Source organism: Salmo trutta, chromosome 36 (genome assembly GCF_901001165.1).
Source record: "Salmo trutta chromosome 36, fSalTru1.1, whole genome shotgun sequence".
Classification (NCBI taxonomy): domain Eukaryota; kingdom Metazoa; phylum Chordata; class Actinopteri; order Salmoniformes; family Salmonidae; genus Salmo; species Salmo trutta.
This window is the reverse complement of record NC_042992.1, coordinates 7,311,847-7,332,587: the sequence shown is the minus strand read 5'-3', so window position 1 is coordinate 7,332,587 and position 20,741 is coordinate 7,311,847. Positions and strand designations below refer to the sequence as shown.

Genomic DNA, 20,741 nt, shown 5'->3' with positions numbered 1-20,741 from the left:
CCACAGTGTCTTCTGATCCCTCCTGTCTCAGCCTCCAGTATTTATGCTGCAGTAGTTTATGTGACCATGTTCTGTTATAATATCCACCCGGCACAGCCAGAAGAGGACTGGCCACCCCTCATAGCCTGGTTCCTCTCTAGGTTTCTTCCTAGGTTTTTGGCCTTTCTAGGGAGTTTTTCCTAGGGAGTTTTTCCTAGCCTCCGTGCTTCTTTCACATGCATTGCTTGCTGTTTGGGGTTTTAGGCTGGGTTTCTGTACAGCACTTTGAGATTTCAGCTGATATACGAAGGGCTATATAAATAAATTTGATTTGATTTGTAGCGAGAAGGCAGAATGGCACCTAGAGTTTTAGAGGAGCTGCTCTAACAGCTGGTGTATTATTGTTGGATAAGCATTATAATAACCCGCCTCAATATTTGCAGCCATTAGGTGATAATAACTCTCTAGGAGCTGATCCGTCGTCAGTATTGTGGAATAATTCTTATGTAAAGGTAATACTTTGAATGGAGAAAGCTCATCCGAGAGCAGCACTGCCTTTTTTCTTTCGATCCTATCAGTATCAACACATGCCACAACGACACAGTTAGAGACTGTTCTCTCTGCTTGGTGTTTTTGGGGAAAAGCATGTTACATCTTCAGCCGTTGTAGGAAAGATGCGTGTTAAAGCCCTCGGAAGCCTTAAGTTCCATCGCTATGTGTAAACCTGTCCCTGATTGGTTTGCTGTTACAGTATGAAATGAATCAAACCTCCCCATCTCCTCTCTTCACATTTCTCCTCTTTTTCTTTTTGAAAATTCTTTAATATAGGTCAGATCCTCAACCCCAAATTGCAGCAGTCATTGATGAACTTGGAAGAGCCTCAGCCAAGGTGTGTAGCCAAGCTACTGTGGGTGGTTGGGTTTGTGCTGTGTCCTATTTGTGTTGCCGTAGGCTCTAGTTTCATTCACTCTATTGTCTTTTTCCCAGGCCCAATACCTGACAGCCCCAATCACAAGTGCATCCAAGCTGCAGACCAACAAGCACCATCTCTACCTGCTGAAGGACGGAGAAAGCAATGGGTACACCTACCTACCTCCCTACCTACCTCCCTCCCTACCGACCGACCGACCGATCGACCTACCTACCTTCCTACCTACCTACCTACCTACCTACCTCACTCATCACAGAACATGCATGAACAGCTCTCTGTTTCTATCCTCTTCTGGAACATAGAAATAGTATTACTAGAACGGGGGAAAAAAGCCTCCTAACGGCTCGCTCCCCATCACAGATTGCATTAGAAAACGTAATCGTCTACTGTTGAGGACATTTTGTCCAGCGTCAAACAGAATCCGACAACAGAACAGGCATGCACCTCTGTTTCTGTTCAGACCTCTCTTTTGGAAGTCGATCAAGAAATAGCTAATGTTCAAGGCCACCTTTGGCATGTCCCCTACTGTCACAGAATGTTTTTCTTTCCTTCCTTGTTTCTGTAATGAGTTGTGAGGTGATGAAGGGGGTGCAGTTAGTGGATAAACGGTGTGGTGCTGAAACAAACACTACTGTTTACTACTTCTGGTTTCTCTCAGTGGAATTCACTCCAATGGAAAACGAAGTGAGTCATTTTATGACTTCTGCCTTTTGCTTCCAATGTAGCAGCTTGACTCTCTCTCTCTCTCTCTCTGTCTCTCTGTCTCTCTGTCTCTCTCTCTTTCTCTCTCTCTCTGTCTCTCTCTCTCTGTCTCTCTCTCTCTCTCTCTCTCTCTCTCTCTCTCTCTCTCTCTCTCTCTCTCTCTCTCTCTCTCTCTCTCTCTCTCTCTCTCTCTCTCTCTCTCTCTACGCACACAGAGGAAGGGGACTTGCGGTGGGGTTTCTGAAGGTTGGCTATAAGAAGTTATTTCTGCTTGTGAGTCCCACTTTCTTAATTTGGTTTTTCCACAATGTATTTGATGCAACATAGGCAAAAGTTTGTTTCTATTAATGCAAAAGTGTGTTTCCTGTTTGCAACGTTTATTCAGTAAGAGGGAGTGATCAGTTCATTCAAGTGTAGGGCTGTGACAGTCTTGGAATTTTGGATGATGGCAATTGGCCAGCCAAATGACCACGGTCACCGTAATAACTGTTTGAATAGCAAAACAAATAAGCATATGTCCTCCACTCCTGAGTGCATGTGCTGCCATAGAAATATAATTAATAGAATGGGCGTCTCCATTCAAGTCAATGATGGCATAATGGGTGGACTGGCGGTCATTGCAAGTACACCCATAGGAACAAAGCAGGAAGTAAAATATGCGCTGTGATTTGTTGATTCAACTCAACTGAAATGCATTCCATTGCATGATCATTTTAAATGAACATTCTACATTACCATGGAAATTATTGCATCACAATACAATAGATCTAGGTTAAGAATATACAGCTTAAGACAAGGATTCTAATATCCCATAACCCTTTGTGCCACTATTCAACAAGGGACTTGTGATGGAAGTCTCTCTTTTGACTGTCGTTCAGTCAAAATAACAAATCTTTTGACTCATTTAGTACATTTGAGGCTGTGATTTGAGTCAGTAATGCCTGGAGCACGCAGGACTCCCTACCGGCGAACGATCAGCTGAACTTGAAACAGTCATGATTCTACAAGCCTCTCATTCACGTCTCGTTCTCCATAGGGGACTTATTGCAGCTCTCAGAAATTAGACTTGTAAACGTGTGCTTTAAACAATGTACATTTGTTAATTACCAGGCATACAAATATGTCTGCTTTGGACTGACTAGCAGGTAAAACAAACGTTCAAAAATAACAAATCGTTCGCACATCACTAAAAGGGACAAACTTACGCATTTGGAATGACTGGGAGTGAATTGTAGCAGTACAGAAAGTTTGCCTTAAAAGTGAAAAATAAACACAATCATAGTGAATTTTAGCTAAATACTCAGCAAACACATAACATATCCATAGCCCTAGTAGACTCCGTTACAATATTATCACTACTGTTAATGCATTGGTCAAATGATTGTATTATTGTAGGTGACTTTAATAAGAATTGGCTAGATAAATCCTCTGCTAAGGATAGATTTGCTGGGTTGGTTCTTGGTGACGCGTCCTGCCAGGATTCTAAATTCAGGTGTTCTTCCCGACTGCTTCAGTGATCATTCCATCATCTATTGTGTTTGGAAAATTAACATACCTAAAGCACCACCTAAATTATTGATTTATTTAAGACAATGTAAAAAAATGATATATAAATATTGATGACCTGATATCCATAAACGGGCAAAGATAACGTAGTGGTGATTGTCCTATGAAAAGCCACTGGCACAGGAGAGAGCTGTCTATAACACGTCCACAAGAATCAGCTTTCCAAACGTTACTCTTTTCAGCTGAACTTCCCATTTATTGCATATATAAATGGCTCCAAAACACATATTCCTATAGAAAAGGTGCAGAGAGATGCATTCTATAAGCTGTATCTGTGATACGGTAACAACTGCATGTGCTCTCTTCTCACCTGTGCTAAATCCTTCCTATATATATACACACACACGACCAGTGACCCATGACCCCAACATATAGTGCCCTCTAGTGTACAAAAGCAAGTAAAAACAAGCCTTGACAGACAACATATACACAACACATAAACAGGCAAAAACAGCTCCTACAGATAGTCTTACAAATAATAACAAAAAATCCACAGCAGTTCTGGAAATACACAAATAACTTTTAAATAGGTCAAATAATAAACCTATTCAGCAAATCATCCTAAACGACCGCGTTATTTAAGAGCCGGCAGATATTTGACATTTAAGTCATTTAGCAGATGCTCTTATCCAGAGCGACTTACAGTAGTGAGTGCATACATTTCATTTCATGCATTCTTTTTTTTTTTTAGTACTGGCCCCCCGTGGGAATTGAACCCACAACCCTGGCGTTGCACACACCATGCTCTACCAACTGAGCCACAGGGAAGACCCTACATAGCTGATGTTTTAATCTATTAGCTCATCTGATACATCAGATAGTCATTTCACCCACAATTCCATCAATGCTGGGTATACAGTGCTTTCAGGAAGTATTCACACCCCTTGATTTTGCACACATTTTGTAGCGTTATGGCCTGAATATAAAATGGATTCAATTGAAATTTGGAGTCACTGACCTACACACAATGCCCCATAATGTTAAAGAGGAATTATGTTATTATTATTTATTTTTTTACAAATGAAAAGATGAAAGTCAATAAGTCTTTAAGTCAATAAGTATTCAACCCCTTTGTTTGAGTAAAAATTTGCTTAACAAGTCACATAAGTTCCATGGATTCTGTGTGTGCTTAACATAGTGCTTAACATGGTTTTTGAATGACTACTTCATCTCTGTACCCCCACACATACAATTATCTGTAAGGTCCCTCAGTCGAGTAGTGAATTTCAAACACAGATTCAACCACAAAGACCAGGGAGGTTTTCCAATGCCTCGTAAAGAAGGACACCTATTGGTAGATGGGTAAACATTTTTAAAAAGCAGACATTGAATATCTCTTTGAGCGTGGTGAAGTTATTAATTACACTTTGGATGGTGTATCAATACACCCAGTCATAGTGCTGAGCGATTAGTGCTTTTCTAGGTTGGTTAGATTATTTAAAAACAATCATGCTTTTCAATTTTATAATTTTTTTTTAAACATTCAATGCATTATGAAATAATGACATAAATAATTTGACTTAGTTTAATGGAAATTCCAAATCCCAAAATTGTGAACATTCAATTGCCAAAACATTGAAAATATTCCATTGTCTCTGTCAGGTCCACATTGAGTGAACATCAATAGAAATGAAGAAAGGCATCCTTCCTAACTCAGCGGTTTCCTTCCTATATGCTTAGGGTCATTGTCCTGCTGGAAGGTGAACCTCCGTCCCAGTCTCAAATCTCTGGAAGACTGAAACAGGTTTCCCTCAAGAATTTCCCTGTATTTAGCACCATTCATCATTACTTCAATTCTGACCAGTTTCTCAGTCCCTGCCGATGAAAAACATCCCCACAGCATGATGGTGGCACCACCATGCTGATGGTGGCACTGTCATGGTGTTCTCGGGGTGATGAGAGGTGTTGGGTTTGCGCCAGACAGCGTTTTCCTTGATGGCCAAAAAGCTCAATTTTAGTTTAATTTGACCAGAGTACCTTCTTCCATATGTTTGGGAAGTCTCCCACATGCCTTGTGGTGAACACCAAACGTGTTTGCTTATTTCTTTAAGCAGTGGATTTTGTCAGGCCACTCTTCCGTAAAGCCCAGTTCTGTGGAGTGTACGGCTTAAAGTGGTCCTATGGACAGATACTCCAATCTCTGTTGTGGAGCTTTGCAGCTCCTTCAGGGTTATCTTTGGTCTCTTTGTTGCCTCTCTGATTAATGCCCTCCTTGCCTGGTTCGAGGGTTTTGGTGGGCGGCGCGCTCTTGACAGGTTTGTTGTGGTGCCATATTCTTTACATTTTTTTAATAATGGATTTAGTGGTGCTCCACGGGATGTTCAAAGTTTCAGATATTTTTTTATAACCCAACCCTGATCTGAACTTCTCCACAACTTTGTCCCTGACCTGTTTGGAAAGCTCCTTGGTCTTCATGGTGCCGCTTGCTTGGTGGTGCCCCTTGCTAAGTGGTGTTGAAGACTCTGGGGCCTTTCAGAACAGGTGTGTATATATCCTGAGATCATGTGACACTTGGATTGCACACAGGTGGACTTTATTCAACTTATTATGTGACTTCTGAAGGTAATTGGTTGCACCAGATCTTATTTAGGGGCTTCATAGCAAATGGGGGTGAATACATATGCACGCACCACTTTTCAGGTTTTTATTTTTTTGAATTTTTTTAAACAAAAAAAATAAAAATCATTTCACTTCACCAATTTGGACAATTTTGTGTATGTCCATTTCATGAAATCCAAATCCACTTAAATTATAGGTTGTAATGCAATAAAATAGGAAAAACACCAGGGATGAATACTTTTGCAAGGCACTGTACTGCCTCTCCTCTATGAAATGAATTCAGGAGCAGGTCTAGATATGGACTGGAACCCACATGTATAAAGTGGTCTACTAATGTTATTATGTGTCCTCTAGCACAGTGGTTCCCAGACCTTGTATAGGCCCGTACCCCTTCAAACATTCAACCTCCAGCTGTACCCCCTCTAGCACCAGGGTCAGCGCACTCGCAAATGTTGTGTTTTGCCATCATTGTAAGCCTGCCACACACACACTATACGATACATTTATTAAACATAAGAATGAGTGTGAGTTTTTGTCACAAACCGGCTCGTGGGAAGTGACAAAGAGCTCTTACAGGACCAGGGCACAAATAATAATATATCTGACTTATAAAACCTTATTTGTTAATCAAAAATTGTGAATAACTCACCACAGGTTAATGAGAAGGGTATGCTTGAAAGGATGCATATATCTCTGCAATGTTGGGTTGTATTGGAGAGAGTCTCAGTCTTAAATAATTTTCCACACACAGTCTGTGCCTGTATTTAGTTTTCATGCTAGTGAGGGCCGAGAATCCACTCTCACATAGGTACGTGGTTTGAAAGGGCATCAGTGGCGGCGCGATTTGCCAAGGCAGGATACTCTGAGCGCAGCCCAATCCAGAAATCTGGCAGTGGCTTCTGATTAAATTCAATTTTCACAGAACTGCTTGGTGCAATTTTGACGAGGCTCTCTTGTTCAGATATCGGTAAGTGGACTGGAGGCAGGGCATGAAAGGGATAACAAATCCAGTTGTTTGTGTCATCCGTTTCGGGAAAGTACCTGCTTAATTACGCACCCAACTCACTTGAGTACTTCGCTATATCACATTTGACATTGTCCGTAAGCTTGAGTTCATTTGCACACAAAAAATCATACAATGATGGAAAGACCTGTGTGTTGTCCTTGTTAATGCAAACAGAGAAGAGCTTCAACTTCTTAATCATAGCCTCAATTTTGTCCCGCACATTGGATATAGTTGCGGAAAGTCCCTATAATTCTTGATTCAGGTCATTCAGGCGAGAAAAAACATCATCTAGATATGCCAGTCGTGTGAGAAATTCGTCATCAAGCGGTCAGACAAGTGAAAATTATGGTCAGTAAAAACTTTATGCTCGTCTCTCAATTCAAGAAAACGTGTCAATATTTTGCCCCTCGATAACCAGCGCACGTCTGTATGTTGTAAAACAGTTACGTGGTCGCTGCCCATATCGTTGCATAGTGCAGAAAATACACAAGAGGTCAGGGGCCTTGCTTTAACAAAGTTAACCATTTTCACTGTAGTGTCCAAAATGTCTTTCAATCTGTCAGACATTCCTTTGGTAGCAAGAGCCTCTCGGTGGATGCTGCAGTGTACCCAAGTGGCGTCAGGAGCAACTGCTTGCACGCGCATTACCACTCCACTATGTCTCCCTGTCATGGCTTTTGCACCATCAGTACAGATACCAACACATCTTGACCACCAAAGTCCATTTGATGTCACAAAGGGTGTGGATCAGAAAACCAGTCAGTATCTGGTGTGATTAGTATCTGTATGCAGGCTATGGAAGAACTAGGACATTTTCAGCTTCCAGGAATTGTGTACAGATCCTTGCAACATGGGGCCGTCCATTATCATGCTGAAACATGATGCGATAGTGGCGGATGAATGGCACGACAATGGGCCTCAGGATCTTGTCACGGTATCTCTGTGCATTCAAACTGCCATCGATAAAATGGAATTGTGTTCATTGTCCGTAGCTTATGCCTGCCCATACCATAACCCCACCGCCACCATGGGGCACTCTGTTCACATTGTTGACATCAGCATACCACTTGCCCACTTGACGCCATACACTTTGTCTGCCATCTGCCCGGTACAGTTGAAACCGAGATTCATCCGTGAAGAGCACACATCTCTAGTGTGCCAGTAACTTTCGAAGGTGGGCATTTGCCCGCTGAAGTCAATTACGATGCCGAACTGCAGTCAGGTCAAGACCCTGGTGTGGACGACGAGCACACAGATGAGTTCCTTGAGACGGTTTCTGACAGTTTATCCTGAAATTCTTTGGTTGTGCAAACCCACAGTTTCATCAGCTGTCTGGGTGGCTGGTCTCAGACGATCCTGCAGGTGAAGAAGCTGGATGTGGAGATCCTGGGCTGGCATGGTTACACGTGGTCTGCGGTTGTGAGGCCATTTGGACGTACTGCCAAATTCTCTAAAACAACGTTGGAGGCGGCTTATGGTAGAGAAATTAACATTCAATTCTCTGGCAACAGCTTTGGTGGACATTCCTGCAGTCAGCATGCCAATTACACGTTCCCTCAAAACTTGAGACATCTGTGGCATTGTGTTGTGTGATAAAACTGCATATTTTAGAGTGGCCTTTTATTGTCCCCAGCAGAAGGTGCACCTGTGTAATGATCTTGCTGTTTAATCAACTTCTTGATATGCCACACCTGTCAGGTGGATGGATTATCTTGGCAAAGGAGAAATGCTCACTAACAGGACTGTAAACACATTTGTGCACCAGAAAAAAGCTTTTTGTGCGTATGGAAAATTTCTGCTATCTTTTATTTCAGCTCATAAAACATGGGACCAACACTTTACATGTTGCGTTTATATTTTTTTTCAGTCTAGTTTAGCATGCGGTAGTTTATCATTCTATCTTACTAAGAAAAGTTCAAAACATTGGTTTCACTACAGATCAGTAAACTGGTTCTATGTATATCTTAGCAATAGAAAACAATGTGTTTTCATAGAAGGACACAAATCAAAACTTCTTGGACTCAGTAGAGTACCTCAAGGCTCAGTACTGGCCCCACTTATTTTCTCTGTATTCATAAATGAATTGCGAGACCAACTGGCAAATGTATTCACTGACATTTTCAACTGCTCCCTGACTGAGTCTGTAATGCCTGCATGTTTCAAGCACACCACCATTAGTCCCTGTGCCCAAGAAAGCGAAGGTATCCTGCCTAAATAACTACTGCCCCGTAGCACTCACGTCAGTAACCATGAAGTGCTTTGAAAGGCTGGTCATGGTTCACATCAACACCATCACCCCGGAAACCCTAGACCCACTACAATTTGTATACTGCCCCAACAGATCCACATATGACGCAATCTCAATCGCACTCCACACTGCCCTTTCCGAACTGGACAAAAGGAACACCTATGTGAGAATGCTGTTCATTGACTATAGCTCAGTGTTCAACACCATAGTGCCCACAGAGCTTATCACTAAGCTAAGGACCGATAACGAACGATGAGACAGCCTATAGGAAGGAGGTCAGAGACCTGGCCGTGTGGTGCCAGGACAACAACCTCTCCCTCAACGTGAGCAAGACAAAGGACCTGATCGTGGACTACAGGAAAAGGAGGGCCGAACAGGCCCCCAGTAACATCGACGGGGCTGTAGTGGAGCAGGTCAAAAGTTTCAAGTTCCTTGTATGAATCACTAAATTGGCTGTCATTCCCAAACAGAAGACAACTGCATTGGTACCACTTTTTATTTTTTAAATGTATCAACTTGTATGTCCCTGTATATATTAAGGAACACCTAACTTTACAAGACTCACACTACTCCTTTCGACAACAGCAGCAATTGCACATTCCAAGGGTACATCATGAGGTTAGAGTAAGATCTTTCAGATACAAAGACCCAACTGACTGGAATCATGTACCTATAGAAATCAGGGCATTGAAATCACACAGTGAATTTAAGAAAGCCCTTTTTCACTTTTAAGAACAAACTGTTTCATTTTTTTAAACTAATAGAAACATCACCATGTGAAGATATTAGTAAATATCTATGTATGTATATATTATAGGTACTGTGTTTTATTAGTTGTATTAGTAGCTGTAGCAGTAGGTTTTATTAGTTCTAGCAGTAGTTTATTAGCTGGAGCAGTAGTTTATTAGCTGGAGCAGTAGTTTATTAGCTGGAGCAGTAGTTTATATTAGCTGGAGCAGTAGTTTATTAGCTGGAGCAGTAGTTTATATTAGCTGGAGCAGTAGTTTATATTAGCTGGAGCAGTAGTTTATATTAGCTGGAGCAGTAGTTTATATTAGCTGGAGCAGTAGTTTATATTAGCTGGAGCAGTAGTTTATATTAGTTGGAGCAGTAGTTTATTAGTTGGAGCAGTAGTTTATTAGTTGGAGCAGTAGTTTATTAGCTGGAGCAGTAGTTTATATTAGTTGGAGCAGTAGTTTATATTAGCTGGAGCAGTAGTTTATATTAGCTGGAGCAGTAGTTTATATTAGTTCTAGCAGTAGTTTATATTAGCTGGAGCAGTAGTTTATATTAGCTGGAGCAGTAGTTTATATTAGCTGGAGCAGTAGTTTATTAGCTGGAGCAGTAGTTTATATTAGCTGGAGCAGTAGTTTATTAGCTGGAGAAGTAGTTTATATTAGCTGGAGCAGTAGTTTATTAGCTGGAGAAGTAGTTTATATTAGTTGGAGCAGTAGTTTATATTAGCTGGAGCAGTAGTTTATATTAGCTGGAGCAGTAGTTTATATTAGTTGGAGCAGTAGTTTATATTAGCTGGAGCAGTAGTTTATATTAGTTGGAGCAGTAGTTTATATTAGTTGGAGCAGTAGTTTATTAGTTGGAGCAGTAGTAGCAGTAGTTTATATTAGCTGGAGCAGTAGTTTATATTAGCTGGAGCAGTAGTTTATATTAGCTGGAGCAGTAGTTTATATTAGATCTAGCAGTAGTTTATATTAGCTGGAGCAGTAGTTTATATTAGCTGGAGCAGTAGTTTATTAGATCTAGCAGTAGTTTATTAGATCTAGCAGTAGTTTATTAGATCTAGCAGTAGTTTATATTAGCTGGAGCAGTAGTTTATATTAGCTGGAGCAGTAGTTTATATTAGCTGGAGCAGTAGTTTATATTAGCTGGAGCAGTAGTTTATATTAGCTGGAGCAGTAGTTTATATTAGCTGGAGCAGTAGTTTATATTAGCTGGAGCAGTAGTTTATATTAGCTGGAGCAGTAGTTTATATTAGCTGGAGCAGTAGTTTATATTAGATCTAGCAGTAGTTTATTAGATCTAGCAGTAGTTTATATTATCTGGAGCAGTAGTTTATATTATCTGGAGCAGTAGTTTATATTAGCTGGAGCAGTAGTTTATATTAGCTGGAGCAGTAGTTTATATTAGCTGGAGCAGTAGTTTATATTAGCTGGAGGAGTAGTTTATATTAGCTGGAGCAGTAGTTTATATTAGCTGGAGCAGTAGTTTATATTAGCTGTAGCAGTAGTTTATATTAGCTGTAGCGGTAGTTTATATTAACTGTTACAATACATCAATCAATCATTACCAGACTGTTACAATACATCCATCATTACAGACTGTTACAATACATCAATCATTACAGACTGTTACAATACATCCATCATTACCAGACTGTTACAATACATCCATCATTACAGACTGTTACAATACATCAATCATTACAGACTGTTACAATACATCAATCATTACCAGACTTTTACAATACATCCATCATTACCAGACTTTTACAATACATCCATCATTACCAGACTGTTACAATACATCCATCAATCATTACCAGACTGTTACAATACATCCATCATTACAGACTGTTACAATACATCAATCATTACAGACTGTTACAATACATCAATCATTACCAGACTTTTACAATACATCCATCATTACCAGACTGTTACAATACATCCATCAATCATTGCAGGACTGTTACAATACATCAATCATTACAAAACTGTTACAATACATTTACCAGTCATATTACTAGTGTTTGTCATGATCGCTATCTTCGACGCCCGATCATAAATAAACCAAGGCATGGAATTCCACATCTTTTTAATGAAAATGAAACTCAACAAAACAACAAACAGGAGAAAAACGAAAACATGACGTTCTGTGGCTGCTCAAAGGCAGCTACACAAAAACAAGATCCCACAACTAAAGGTGGAAAAAAGGGCTGCCTAAGTATGGTTCCTAATCAGAGACAACGATAGCCAGCTGCCTTTGATTAGGAACCACACTCGGCTCAGCACAAAGAAATAGACAAACTAGATTGCAAATAGACAAACTAGATTGCCCACCCCACATCACACCCTGACCTAACCAAACTAGAGGAAAATAAACGTCTCTCTAAGGTCAGGGCATGACAGTGTTAGAGGTTCCAAGCCTGTTTTATTCATTCTATTTACCAGTCATATTACCAGGGTTACAGGTTCCCAGCCTGTTCTATTTACCAGTCATATTACCAGGGTTACAGGTTCCCAGCCTGTTCTATTTACCAGTCATATTACCAGGGTTACAGGATCCCAGCCTGTTCTATTTACCAGTCATATTACCAGGGTTACAGGTTCCCAGCCTGTTCTATTCATTCTATTTACCAGTCATATTACCAGGGTTACAGGTTCCCAGCCTGTTCTATTTACCAGTCATATTACCAGGGTTAGAGGTTCCCAGCCTGTTCTATTTACCAGTCATATTACCAGGGTTACAGGTTCCCAGCCTGTTCTATTTACCAGTCATATTACCAGGGTTAGAGGTTCCCAGCCTGTTCTATTTACCAGTCATATTACCAGGGTTACAGGTTCCCAGTCTGTTCTATTTACCAGTCATATTACCAGGGTTACAGGTTCCCAGTCTGTTCTATTCATTCTATTTACCAGTCATATTACCAGGGTTACAGGTTCCCAGCCTGTTCTATTTACCAGTCATATTACCAGGGTTAGAGGTTCCCAGCCTGTTCTATTTACCAGTCATATTACCAGGGTTACAGGTTCCCAGTCTGTTCTATTTACCAGTCATATTACCAGGGTTACAGGTTCCCAGTCTGTTCTATTCATTCTATTTACCAGTCATATTACCAGGGTTACAGGTTCCCAGCCTGTTCTATTCATTCTATTTACCAGCCATATTACCAGGGTTAGAGGTTCCCAGCCTGTTCTATTTACCAGTCATATTACCAGGGTTACAGGTTCCCAGCCTGTTCTATTTACCAGTCATATTACCAGGGTTACAGGTTCCCAGCCTGTTCTATTCATTCTATTTACCAGTCATATTACCAGGGTTACAGGTTCCCAGCCTGTTCTATTTACCAGTCATATTACCAGGGTTACAGGTTCCCAGCCTGTTCTATTTACCAGTCATATTACCAGGGTTACAGGTTCCCAGCCTGTTCTATTTACCAGTCATATTACCAGGGTTACAGGTTCCCAGCCTGTTCTATTTACCAGTCATATTACCAGGGTTACAGGTTCCCAGCCTGTTCTATTCATTCTATTTACCAGTCATATTACCAGGGTTACAGGTTCCCAGCCTGTTCTATTCATTCTATTTACCAGTCATATTACCAGGGTTACAGGTTCCCAGCCTGTTCTATTCATTCTATTTACCAGTCATGTTACCAGGGTTACAGGTTCCCAGCCTGTTCTATTTACCAGTCATATTACCAGGGTTACAGGTTCCCAGCCTGTTCTATTTACCAGTCATATTACCAGGGTTAGAGGTTCCCAGCCTGTTCTATTTACCAGTCATATTACCAGGGTTACAGGTTCCCAGCCTGTTCTATTTACCAGTCATATTACCAGGGTTACAGGTTCCCAGCCTGTTCTATTTACCAGTCATATTACCAGGGTTACAGGTTCCCAGCCTGTTCTATTTACCAGTCATATTACCAGGGTTACAGGTTCCCAGCCTGTTCTATTTACCAGTCATATTACCAGGGTTACAGGTTCCCAGCCTGTTCTATTTACCAGTCATATTACCAGGGTTACAGGTTCCCAGCCTGTTCTATTTACCAGTCATATTACCAGGGTTACAGGTTCCCAGCCTGTTCTATTTACCAGTCATATTACCAGGGTTAGAGGTTCCCAGCCTGTTCTATTCATTCTATTTACCAGTCATATTACCAGGGTTACAGGTTCCCAGCCTGTTCTATTTACCAGTCATATTACCAGGGTTACAGGTTCCCAGCCTGTTCTATTTACCAGTCATATTACCAGGGTTACAGGTTCCCAGCCTGTTCTATTTACCAGTCATATTACCAGGGTTACAGGTTCCCAGCCTGTTCTATTTACCAGTCATATTACCAGGGTTACAGGTTCCCAGCCTGTTCTATTTACCAGTCATATTACCAGGGTTACAGGTTCCCAGCCTGTTCTATTTACCAGTCATATTACCAGGGTTACAGGTTCCCAGTCTGTTCTATTTACCAGTCATATTACCAGGGTTACAGGTTCCCAGCCTGTTCTATTCACCAGTCATATTACCAGGGTTACAGGTTCCCAGTCTGTTCTATTAACCAGTCATATTACCAGGGTTACAGGTTCCCAGCCTGTTCTATTTACCAGTCATATTACCAGGGTTACAGGTTCCCAGCCTGTTCTATTTACCAGTCATATTACCAGGGTTACAGGTTCCCAGCCTGTTCTATTTACCAGTCATATTACCAGGGTTACAGGTTCCCAGCCTGTTCTATTTACCAGTCATATTACCAGGGTTACAGGTTCCCAGCCTGTTCTATTTACCAGTCATATTACCAGGGTTACAGGTTCCCAGCCTGTTCTATTTACCAGTCATATTACCAGGGTTAGAGGTTCCAAGACTGTTCTGTTCATTCTGTTTCTATGTGTGCTGCTGCATTGTGGTCATTCAGTCAGCTGTTTTTTCGACAAAAAAAACAAAACAAATATATATATATAAATATAGAGATAGAGATAGAGATAGATAGATATCTCTCTATATATATCTCTCTCTCTCTCTCTCTCTCTCTCTCTCTCTCTCTCTCTCTCTCTCTCTATATATATTTTATTCTCATGACGGTCTTTATCCAGAACCGTAATTGTGCCAGGCCTATTCAAATGTACTAGTTTCCCTAAGTATAATGCTTTTGATTACTCCTAATTGCCCCTGAAGGGATTAATCAAAGTTGAATTAGATTCAGTTGAAAATTGACTTGAATGATGAATTCCATTACGTTGCGTTGAATCTAATTCATTGTAATGTCTCCCTAGGACCAGCAGGGGGCGCATGTCGAGACAGAGCCTCTGTGTGTCTTGGATTTCTTTGTGAAAGAGAACCTTCAGAGGCACGGCTATGGACTGGAGCTGTTTAGCTTCATGCTGCAGGTGAGACAGACACCACGCCTTTACCTGGAACGGATGCAGGGTTGGGGTTTACCTGTCATGGGGTCAATTCGAATTGGCGTAAACTGAAATCCAATTGAATAATTGAAAAATTGCATTTGTCAGTAATGATTTCTCAATAAACTGTGAAGGAGATATTTATTTTTAAATGTTTTAAATTTGTCCATTGTAAATTCAAATCACTTCCTGAATTGAGATGCTTCAATTGGAATTGACTCCAACCCATGACAGAAGGAATGAACACTGAATGGTTACACCTGACTGAATGCTGGGGTATATTCACTAGGAAGCAAACGCTAAGGGACCTACCTGAATTTGTCCAATAAGAAACTTGTTTTCGTTAGAAGTTTTTTTGTTACAAAGCTTTTTGCTACAGTTCGCGCTAATGAATACACCCCTGCTCTCATGATTGTTGAGCGGGGAGCACTCAGTCTGGTTTGACCCGGGGTGTATTCATTACGCCGATTCTGTTGCAAAACATTTTTGCAACAGAAACCGTTTAATCTAAACTTGTGCCGAGTACTTCGCAGGCTATTCCGATTGGAATGGCAACATGTGGAAACCATACAATTAAAAAACTACAACTTCCATTTAAGAACTCAACAGCTTTTATGTCGTGTTGAAGAGCGTTTTGGGGAGTAAACGATCTCTGTTGTAAAAATATTATTTTTTTTTGCAACAGATTACATTTTTTTGTGCGATAGAATTAGTGTAATGAACACACCCCAGGCTATGAGAACTAGAGCACACAGACTGGAATGTGGTGGAGGCAGAGTCGCTGCACTAGAAGCGATATTGCTAGAGATTACAGAGTGTTGTCAAGAGGGTGTTTTCCCAAATGTCTGTTTGCTCGTTGAGACGTGCTTTAATTGCTCCGTTTTGTTTTCTCCCCCCCATGTTCAGCACAAAAAGGTGGAGCCAGTGCTGATGGCTTACGACAGGCCCTCCTCTAAGTTCCTCTCTTTTCTGGAGAAGCATTACTGTCTGAAAAACAGTGTACCTCAGGTATGATTTCAGGGCGGTCTCTCCTCCCCAACACCGTATCGTCACTCTGGTAAATGATTATACAGGCCTGACACCAACAGCCTAATATAATGAAAATAGCTCAGAAAATATCATAAACCAACTGTTTCAGACTGAGATAAGACAGGAGGTGAAAGGGTTATGGGCTAAATATAGAAAGCACGACTGGTGCAGTTAAGATATGATTTGATATTGATATGACGCAGACAGGACGGTACTATTAGATAAAAGTAGATGTAGATTTCCATGAGTCCCCTGGGCATATCAAACTGAGATACAGTCAGCCATTAAACTGACATAGTCAGCCATCATCAGTCATGTGACTCGTCACCTCCAGACGACGAAAGCAATGTAGATAAATTAAATAGTCCTGTTTAAAGAGATGGAATTATAAAGTACCAACAATATTTTAGGAGTATTCAATCAATAAATCAGTTGAACACATTTAAACCCGTTTATAAAAATGTATAATTTCTTATAATTATAAAAAGTTCAAGTTTTAGCCTCATGTTTTCACGTTTTATCTGATGAGACAATATTTCACTTGAGATCCAAATACTCCCTCCGGTTGTTAAAAAATATATTGTTTTGTTGCTAAGGGTGGTGTTGTTATGAGGGTGGTGTTGTTATGAGGGTGTTGCTGAGGGTCGTGTTGTTATGAGGGTGGTGTTGCTAAGGGTGGTGTTGCTAAGAGGGTGGTGGTGTTATGAGGGTGTTGCTAAGGGTGTTGTTGTTATGAGGGTGGTGGTGTTATGAGGGTGGTGTTGTTGTTATGAGGGTGGTGGTGTTGTTATGAGGGTGGTGTTGTTATGAGGGTGTTGTTATGGAAAGGTGAGGATAAGACAACAGTGTGTTGGGGTCTATGAGTGTGTCCCTAGGGGCCCTGGTCAGAAGTAGTGCACTACATTACCCATAGGGCCCTGGTCAGAAGTAGTACACTACGCTACCCATAGGGCCCTGGTCAGAGGTAGTGCACTACATTACCCATAGGGCCCTGGTCAGAAGTAGTGCACTACATTACCCATAGGGCCCTGGTCAGAAGTAGTGCACTACATTACCCATAGGGCTCTGGTCCGAAGTAGTGCACTATAAAGATAATAGGGTGCCATTTGGGATGCACACGATGAGTCACTTCCTGTTTGTGATTACACCACAGTGTGTCCTCCAGACTGAGATAACCTCCAAAGCCTTACTCATCATGCTGGCCCTATGGTTAATGATTCTGGTAATAACCTCCAAAGCCTTACTCATCATGCTGGCCCTATGGTTAATGATTCTGGTAATAACCTCCAAAGCCTTACTTATCATGCTGGCCCTATGGTTAATGATTCTGGTAATAACCTCCAAAGCCTTACTCATCATGCTGGCCCTATGGTTAATGATTCTGGTAATAACCTCCAAAGCCTTACTCATCATGCTGGCCCTATGGTTTATGATTCTGGTAATAACCTCCAAAGCCTTACTCATCATGCTGGCCCTATGGTTAATGATTCTGGTAATAACCTCCAAAGCCTTACTCATCATGCTGGCCCTATGGTTAATGATTCTGGTAATAACCTCCAAAGCCTTACTCATCATGCTGGCCCTATGGTTAATGATTCTGGTAATAACCTCCAAAGCCTTACTCATCATGCTGGCCCTATGGTTAATGATTCTGTTAATAACCTCCAAAGCCTTACTCATTATGCTGGCCCTATGGTTTATGATTCTGGTAATAACCTCCAAAGCCTTACTCATCATGCTGGCCCTATGGTTTATGATTCTGGTAATAACCTCCAAAGCCTTACTCATCATGCTGGCCCTATGGTTTATGATTCTGGTAATAACCTCCAAAGCCTTACTCATCATGCTGGCCCTATGGTTTATGATTCTGGTAATAATCTCCAAAGCCTTACTCATCATGCTGGCCCTATGGTTAATGATTCTGTTAATAACCTCCAAAGCCTTACTCATCATGCTGGCCCTATGGTTAATGATTCTGTTAATAACCTCCAAAGCCTTACTCATCATGCTGGCCCTATAGTTAATGATTCTGTTAATAACCTCCAAAGCCTTACTCATCATGCTGGCCCTATCGTTAATGATTCTGTTAATAACCTCCAAAGCCTTACTCATCATGCTGGCCCTATGGTTAACGATTCTGTTAATAACCTCCAAAGCCTTACTCATCATGCTGGCCCTATGGTTTATGATTCTGTTAATAACCTCCAAAGCCTTACTCATCATGCTGGCCCTATGGTTTATGATTCTGGTAATAACCTCCAAAGCCTTACTCATCATGCTGGCCCTATCGTTAATGATTCTGTTAATAACCTCCAAAGCCTTACTCATCATGCTGGCCCTATGGTTAACGATTCTGTTAATAACCTCCAAAGCCTTACTCATCATGCTGGCCCTATGGTTTATGATTCTGTTAATAACCTCCAAAGCCTTACTCATCATGCTGGCCCTATCGTTAATGATTCTGTTAATAACCTCCAAAGCCTTACTCATCATGCTGGCCCTATGGTTAACGATTCTGTTAATAACCTCCAAAGCCTTACTCATCATGCTGGCCCTATGGTTTATGATTCTGTTAATAACCTCCAAAGCCTTACTCATCATGCTGGCCCTATGGTTTATGATTCTGGTAATAACCTCCAAAGCCTTACTCATCATGCTGGCCCTATGGTTTATGATTCTGTTAAACAGACTAAATACATTACCTGGATGTCATGTATCTATCATCTACCTGGTGATTTATTTATCTTCCTTAGTGTCATCACTCTTTCTCTCTCTCTCTCTCTCTCTCTCTCTCTCTCTCTCTCTCTCTCTCTTCCTGACCCTGTCCCCTTCTTTCTCTCTCTCTCTCTTCCTGACCCCCCTCCTCCCTCTCTCTTTCTAGGTCAATAACTTTGTGGTGTTTGACGGTTTCTTCGCCAAAAGATCAGGTAATATTCTAGAATATTCTGCCTATATATCTTAATTCTATCTGTGTTGTTTTGGATAAATAGTGTTGCGTAACTGTCTGTGTCCCAAATGGTTATCTTTTCCCTATATAGTGCACTACTTTATACTAGAGCCCTGTGGGTCCTGGTCAAGAGTAGTGCACTAAATAGGAAATAGAGTGCCATTAGGACGCACCAACAGATTGTCTCTTCATGCCTGTGGTGCTGTGGTAGTAGGAGTATGGTTTGGACTAGCGTGGGCATCCACACCCTCACAGGTGCCTTCTAGTGGCACGTCTAATGTGGAGTAGGCTGCCTCTCTCTCTGTTCCCACTAAAACAGACACCCTAGTGTTTGCAGCTGACTTATGGCATCCGGATTCTTCCTAGCCAAAACAGTTCAGAAGAGTTTGCATGTTATTATGATGCCATTTTGTTAAGTTTTTGGACTTTTTTTCGGCTGTTCGGGCACACAAAACATTTCCTGGAGGCAAGCCGAAGTCGGTAGCCAGAGTCTACGCCCCTTCGTTGGTGATTGGTCAACAGTAGGGATTCTTCAATAAAGTCTTTGTTGTCATTCAACGAGAGACGACTCGTTTTCATGCACATTTTTTCATTGAGAAATACTGCACCAAAAATCTTAGTTAATGTAAAATTACGCACCTAATATCTCCTCTGCAAAAACGTCAAAATTAATGACAGATTTCTGACTATTTTGAGGAAGTGGCGTCTAGCTATGGCGTCTGAAAGTGGACAAACAGTATATTTCCAGTTTTTTTTTCTTGTTTTTCAAGTGAAGCTCTTTTAAGGGAGAATGCGAACACACTCGTTCGGCTCGGCTAGGTGCCAGCTGAACTGAAGCATGCTAAGGCCTTTCTACCCCCTTGACTTTTTACAGCCTGAATTCAAAATGTATTCAATATTTTTTGTTCTTCTCCCATCTGCATAACTACCTCATAATGACAGGTGAAACAGGTTTTTAGAAATGTTTGCAAATTTATTGAAAACTAATTATCTAATTTACATAAGTGTTCACGCCCCTGGATCAATACTTTGTAGAAGCACCTTTGGCAGCGATTACAGCTTTGAGTCGTCTTGGGTATGTCTGTATCCGCTTTGGACATCTGGATTTGAGGATTTTCTCCCATTCTTCCTTGCATATTTTCTCAAGCTCTGTTAAAATTAGATGGGGAGTGGCGGTGAACAGCAATCTTCAAGTCTTTCCACGTATTTTCAATGGGATTCAAGTCTGGGCTTTGGCTGTTCTGAAGCCATTCCAGCATTGCTTTGCCCCAGTTTAAGGTTGTTTGCACTCTGAAGCAGGTTCTCATCAAGGATTTGCCTGTATTTGGCTCCATTCATTGTTCCCTCTATCCTTACCAGTCTCCCAGTCCCTGGCACTGAAAAGGATCCCCATAGCATGATGCTGCCACCACCATGCTTCATGGTAGGGATGGTGTTAGACGGGTGATGAGCTGTGCCTGGTTTTCTCCAGACATAGCACTTTGCAATCAGGCCAAAGAGTTAAATGTTTGTCTCATCAGGCCACAGAATATTTTCAAATGCCTTTTTGCAAACTGTTGGTGTGCTGTCATATGCCTTTTTCTCACGAGTGCCTTCCGTCTGGCCACTCTCCCATAAATCCCATATTGGTGAAGTGCTATAGA

The 20,741-nt window shown here is 41.3% G+C and overlaps 1 protein-coding gene across 5 annotated transcripts in view; it reads left to right on the top strand.

Annotated features, from left to right (window-relative positions):
- The window catches only part of LOC115175310 (alpha-tubulin N-acetyltransferase 1), a 43,928-nt gene that overhangs the window by 7,558 nt on the left and 15,629 nt on the right, over positions 1–20,741 (top strand). For all 5 annotated transcript variants that reach the window (XM_029734480.1, XM_029734482.1, XM_029734481.1 and 2 more), the window contains exons 2-7: positions 808–868; positions 967–1,058; positions 1,828–1,885; positions 14,994–15,107; positions 16,029–16,130; positions 19,033–19,078. In XM_029734480.1, coding sequence (XP_029590340.1) covers positions 808–868; positions 967–1,058; positions 1,828–1,885; positions 14,994–15,107; positions 16,029–16,130; positions 19,033–19,078 — 473 coding nt within the window. The remainder of the gene's footprint in view (positions 1–807; positions 869–966; positions 1,059–1,827; positions 1,886–14,993; positions 15,108–16,028; positions 16,131–19,032; positions 19,079–20,741) is intronic.